Raw genomic sequence first — 6,000 nt, 5'->3', positions numbered from 1 at the left:
CAGGGTGGATTCCTGGGTGGGCATACACAAAGGGGGGGGGAGGTTGTTGAACACTGATAAACCATGTCACTTGGAGATAGGATGCTAATCGGAACAGTCTATTGGTTTGGTTAAAAGCTGAACTAAGGAGACACAGTGAAAACCATCGCTTTCAGTAACATGAATTGAGGCATGAAATGCTGTTTCTTTTCATGAGGAGAATTTCTACAGGTACTCTCCATCCAAATGAAAGTGGGTGGAACAAAACAAATACCCCACAAAACATGCTGAAGTAAGAATTCTTATTGGCTGATACTATCTCACGAACTGATGATGTCCTATCACATCATGTGACAGGAAATGGAGATTATTGTAGCGAAAGGGAACAAGACGTTATTTGTTATCAGCTCTATAACAGTGAGGAGCTGCATGCAGAAGGTCCCAAGTTCAATCACGGGTATCTCCAGGTAAAGGATCAAGTGACCGGTGATGTGAAAGGCCTCCATTTGAGACCCTGGAGAGTTGCTGCCATTAAGAGTAGATAATATTCAGCTCAATAGCTCAGTCATGCTCGTCCTGTTTCATCCTAAGCTACTGGCCATCAATATACCTTTCAGTAGTGACCTCCTCCTTCACCTTTCTCTTCCTAATAGGAGAGATATTCTATACAAGATCAGAGTACTAAACTGTCTAAATTTCTTAATGGACAGAATATTTACAGGACAATATCTGAAATCTTTAGAAAACAAAACACCGATTGATAGCCTTTTGGCCACATTTTTTAAAATAATTTTTGACACCCTGAAGAGTCCTTTGGGAAAGGTAAGACACAAGGGTTTCTAATAGTCAATGGATCTTGCACAAGTTCATGATCTCCTTGGAAACTTTTCTCCTTGCGAGTGCGGGAAATCTCTCCCACCCAGCAAATTCAGCCGCCTGTCACAGCTTGCTCTCTCAATCTGCTCTGTGAAATCGTAATCATCTACCGAGCACAAACCTCACGCGTCCGAGCAGCAGGCAGAGCGAGCCTCCCAGATTTCTGCTTCTGAGACATCAGCTACCGCGGTGGAGCAGGCTCTTCCAATCACTTCCCCGAAGAGAATCAGCAGGAGGGCGGTGGCTGCCAAGTTCTCGCGGAAAGTGAAAGCTGATAGCTGGAAGACGGTGATAACGCCAATGCACAGGCTGACTGGAACCAAATACAACAGCTACAGAAGGGTGGGAAAAAGCAGGACATTCATGACGGTGCCCATCAGTTTACACACCTACACTTCTGCAAGCGCAGAGGCATTCCTAGCTGCTGCTGCTGGAAACTCTCAGTTCCTCAGTCCGTAATAGCAAGTAAATGGGAGCACGCCCATAAAGGCATGAGTCACTTGCAGTGTTCCCTCTAAGCTGAGTTAGTGTGAGCTAGCTCACAGTTGTTTAGCCTCCGGCTCACACATTTTTGTCTCCGCTCAGGAAGGAGGGCTCCAGAGCAAACGAATGGATGCAGTAGCCAAATGGCTCGCTCGCAACTTTAATGCCAGTAGCTCACAAAGTAAAATTTTTGCTCACAAGACTCCACAGCTTAGAGGGAGCATTGGTCACTTGTTCCCTTTAGAGACTTCTGGGATGTCCCTGCAAATTCCTTTCCCCAAAAACCAGATGTGCCAAGGAAGGAAACTCAACCTATATTCCTTTTTTAAAAAACAATTTTTATTATAGGAATATTACATCACGTTTGACATCTAAATATTATAATTGATACGTATCCCTTTTCCTTCCCCCCACCCCCTCTTCGTCGGGCTTCCCGCAGTGCTCCCAGCCTCTCCCTTATACCTTTTCTTCTTGATCTTCTTATCTCTAACAAAAACAACCATAACCCTTATTTCTATACCGGTAACCTATAGTTCAATACATACATTTTTGACTTTTCTCTATCTCGGAGTTTATATACTCTATTCTTAATAATTCTCTAAAGAAAACAAATTATTCTTCGCATCCCAATCTTTCTCTAAATATTCTTTAAAATCCAACCAGTCCGCAAAAAATTCTTCGGGATTCTTATTATTCAATTTCCTTGAAACTCAACCTATATTCTGTCACTTGTATGAACTGGGTTGGATTATGGGTTGGATCGTGCTGATCCCTTCCACAGATGGAAGGGGGGCATGATTTCCAACTATTCTTCCTTCTGTAGACCTCCAAGCTCTCCCCTCAGGTAAGTCCTGGAGGTTCCCAGTTTCCCTGGAACAGTACCGTGGGGTGGGGTGGACTGCAATGGGAGGAGGAATGCAAAGAAGGATCCCCCTGGCATGTTTGGCCCAATTAAAGGTAAAGGTTCCCTTGCTCGAAAGCCAGTCGAATCTGACTCTAGGGTTGTGGTGCTCATCTCCGTTTCAAAGCCGAAGAGCCAGCGCTGTCCGAAGACGTTTCCGTGGTCATGTGGCCGGCATGACTAAACACCAAGGCGCACGGAACGCTGTTACCTTCCCACCGAAGTGGTACCTATTTATCTACTTGCAATTTCTTGCTTTCGAACTGCTAGGTTGGCAGGAGCTGGAACTAAAGACGGGAGCTCACTCCGTCATGCAGCAACCCAGGTCTCGAACTGCTGAACTACTGACCTTCCACAGCCTGCAGTTCAGCGTCTTAACCACTTGAGCCACCGCAGCTCCATTTGGCCCAGTTAGGAACCTCTAAATTTAGTATGAAACGCCATGTATCTTATCAAGGACAGTTTTAGCCTATCCAACCTTAGAGTGGAGCAGTTCTGCCTTTCTCATGTCATCGTCACAACAAGCCTGCAGGCTGAGATTGGCTAAGACTGGGCCAAGGTCAGCCAATAGCGTGAGGAATCCACAGAAGAGAGGGGACTCCAACCCAACGCTCCCAAATCCCAGTCCAGCATTGTAATCAGTACCCCACATTGGCCACAGTCCACTGTAAAAGGACCTAGGCTTTTAAAAGGAGGCCTACAGCTTTCCGAAAGCACAGGGGCACCAAGCCTATGCATAGAGATGATGCCATACACATTACATTACATTATGTCGCGGTGCGACAGAGCCAATTGGACGTAGATCGCAGCTGCAGCCGTCGCACAGCCGTGTGCAGGGAAAAAGTCTCACCGGAAGGAGTCGCTGTGAATAAGAGCTATGCCAAAAAAACGCCGTGCCAGGAGGTGAAGTGCCCACCATGAAGGAGCCGGGAGAAGAAAGAGAGAGCCCTGCTGCCTGGGTGCTGGTAGGCTGTCACCTTCCCCTGTATCATTGTGGCCCTAGATAGGTATAACTAATTACATGTAAACCGCTCCGAGCCTACGGGAAGGAGCGGTATAGAAGTCAAAAAAAAAAATAAAAAAAAATAAATAAATATTACATACCATGTCATAGAGAAAGTTAGCGAGCCAGTACGTCCTGTAGCCCAGTCCAGAGATATGCTGCAGACGCTTGGCCCCAGATGCCCTGTCTTTCACGATGGAGCTTCCAATGGAGGCGGTAAGTATTGAGAACCCCAACACAATGCAGAGCGCAACTCCACACTGACGGACATTCTCCATTCTGGGATTCAAAAGAAATCGGCACGAGTAGAACAGCTCTGCGGTGACTTCTTGGCAGCCATATTCATGAGTCTACAATAACTGCTCAGGAAAAGCCATCGGTGTGCACTCTTCTCACACACAAAGCACAAACACACTGACTCCGCCCCCCATTTGGTAAATTCCCTGAACTTGCAAAATTTTGGAATATTTGAGTTTCGAAGCCAGAAATGAAGTTGTGATAAAGCAAGTCGCATTTTAATGCAACGACACAGGCTTTGGATCCCTCCCCTTCTTTTTTCCTTTTTTCCCCTTCCTAACTCAGCACCAAATAGTCTGTTCAGTTGGAATATGGATGCGGAATTATTTTCAGCATTTATACTCTCAATTGTAAACAACCTGGTGACCTTCGGGTGGCTGGATTCTACCCGAAAACTCTCAGTTGCTAGCCCATAATTTACAGCTTGGATCCAAACCTGACTTTCTGTAAACAGGCTATTCATACCTAGGGCTTTTTTTGTAGAAAAAGCCCAGCAGGAACGCATTAGCATAATAGGCCACACCCAACAGGATAAACTCATTACCATATTAGGCCACAACCCCATGCCTTCCCTTGGCTTGCCGGTCGCCTCGCGGCTGCAGGGAGCCTGGGCAAGCCAGCCCTTGGACAGGCCGGGGGAGGCATTTAAATGCCTCCCCGATCCTTCCAGGGGCCCCCTGGCCCACCCACCTCGGAGTCACTGGGGGGGGTTGCTCGCCAGGCCTTCCCCCTGTAGGTTTTGGTTGTAGTGGGCGTGGCCAACTCTGAAGCCAGCTAGAACTCGTTCCTGCCTAAAAATAGCCCTGCTCATACCAATTTCTCTTCCTGCTGTAGCCCCCCATACCACATCTTCATTGTACCAGAAGTTACCTTGGGAGCAATACTTCAGGAGGTGCAGGGGAAACAGAGAGCTAGGGAAATCTTTTTTTTCCTTGCAGTTTCTGAAATTTCTACTTCCATTAACTCTTTTTTCCCCATCGACTCCCAGCCAACTTATGGCGTCCCCCTAAAGTTTTCAAGGCAAGAGCCATTTAGAGGTGGTTTGCCATAGCTTGCTGTGACATAGACTCCCATCCAAATACTAACCAGGTCTGACCCTGCTTAACTTCCAGGATGTGGCAAAATAAAGCTATTTTGAGCTATCCAGGTCCACTAACATCTCTCAATAACTACTCCCATTGATAGCTATTAAATACACGTTTAACATTGCACTTACATCTTATCTTCGTCTAGCAATGCTCCTCCATATGGACAACTGTAGAGAGTGATTCCTATAAAGATAAAAAGATCACAATACATTTGATACTATGAAGCCACAGAGTAAACTGATCACCACAGAAGGTTCCAATTGGGATGGGAGAAAAGGTTAAATTCACACCAAAGACACATTGTCCATCAGAACACGGCCGCAAAGGGGCTTGCTTGGCACAGAGCTTCAAAACATGGTTTTATACATTCTGGAGAGCTTAGGTGGTTTACCTCCTAAAAGAGTTATTGCTGAATGCAGCAGAGATCGCTGTGTCTTTGGTGCAATGGCCAGTGTTACCAGAAAGAATTGGTGTTGGAAATGTGTGACTTCCAAGGTCTAGATTCCAGTCATGATAGGGTTAATCTGCTTTACCTAGTGTACTGTTGTTTAGACTAACCTTGAAGGGAAACTTGGCTCAGAGTCAATGGGAATATAGCCCAGGAAAACCTAAGTCTGTTTACTAGCAATCATTGCTTACTGTGTTCAGGTGACTACCTTCTAGGAGTCAAGAAGAAGAAACTCTATTGTGTGTGACCATGTGTTCTGTGCGGTAAGGATGTAAAAATGTAGCTCTAGATATCTGTTTTGTTTTATAGCTTTCCATGTGAACCCTTCCCTTAGAAATAAAGGGTTCCGCTATAGCATCCACTGAAGGAGGCATGCGCAGTGAGGTGTTTATTTTTATTTATTTTTGTTGTTGTTGTTGTTGTTCAGTCGCACAGTCGAGTCCGACTCTTCGCGACCCCATGGACGAGCTCTCTCCAGGCCTTCCGGTCTTCTGCCGTCCTCTGAAGTTGGCTCAACTTCATGTTCGTTGCATCGATGACACTGTCTAACCATCTCATCCTTTGCCGTCCCCGTCTTCTTTGACCTTCAATCTTTCCAAGCATCAGGGTCTTCTCCAGTGAGTGCTCCCTTCTCATTTGGTGGCCAAAGTATTTGAGCTTCAGTTTCATTATCTGGCCTTCCAGGGAACAGTCAGGGTTGATTTCTTTGAGGATTGACTGATTTGTTCTTCTTGCAGTCCAAGGGACTCTCAAGAGTCTCCTCCAGCACCATAGTTCAAAAGAATCTATTCTTCGGCGCTCGGCCTTCCTTATAGTCCAGCTCTCGCAGCCATACATGACTACTGGGAATACCATTGCTTTGACCATGCGGACTTTTGTTGGCAGGGCTTTGAATAGCTCAGCTGGGATACCATCACCTCCACTA

The 6,000-nt window shown here is 46.1% G+C and overlaps 1 protein-coding gene across 1 annotated transcript in view; it reads right to left on the bottom strand.

Annotated features, from left to right (window-relative positions):
* Positions 1 to 1,040: 1,040 nt before the first annotated feature.
* ABCA13 (ATP binding cassette subfamily A member 13) overlaps positions 1,041 to 6,000 on the bottom strand; it is a gene marked incomplete at its 3' end in the record, with an annotated part of 314,376 nt that continues 309,416 nt past the window's right edge. The window contains exons 45-47 of the mRNA XM_015425808.1: positions 4,756 to 4,810; positions 3,344 to 3,521; positions 1,041 to 1,187 (exon numbers count right to left, since the gene is read on the bottom strand). Coding sequence (XP_015281294.1) covers positions 1,041 to 1,187; positions 3,344 to 3,521; positions 4,756 to 4,810 — 380 coding nt within the window. The remainder of the gene's footprint in view (positions 1,188 to 3,343; positions 3,522 to 4,755; positions 4,811 to 6,000) is intronic.

Source organism: Gekko japonicus, unplaced genomic scaffold (genome assembly GCF_001447785.1).
Source record: "Gekko japonicus isolate JY-2015 unplaced genomic scaffold, Gekko_japonicus_V1.1 scaffold2006, whole genome shotgun sequence".
Classification (NCBI taxonomy): domain Eukaryota; kingdom Metazoa; phylum Chordata; class Lepidosauria; order Squamata; family Gekkonidae; genus Gekko; species Gekko japonicus.
The sequence above is the reverse complement of the archived record's forward strand: the minus strand, read 5'-3'. Positions and strand labels throughout refer to the sequence as shown.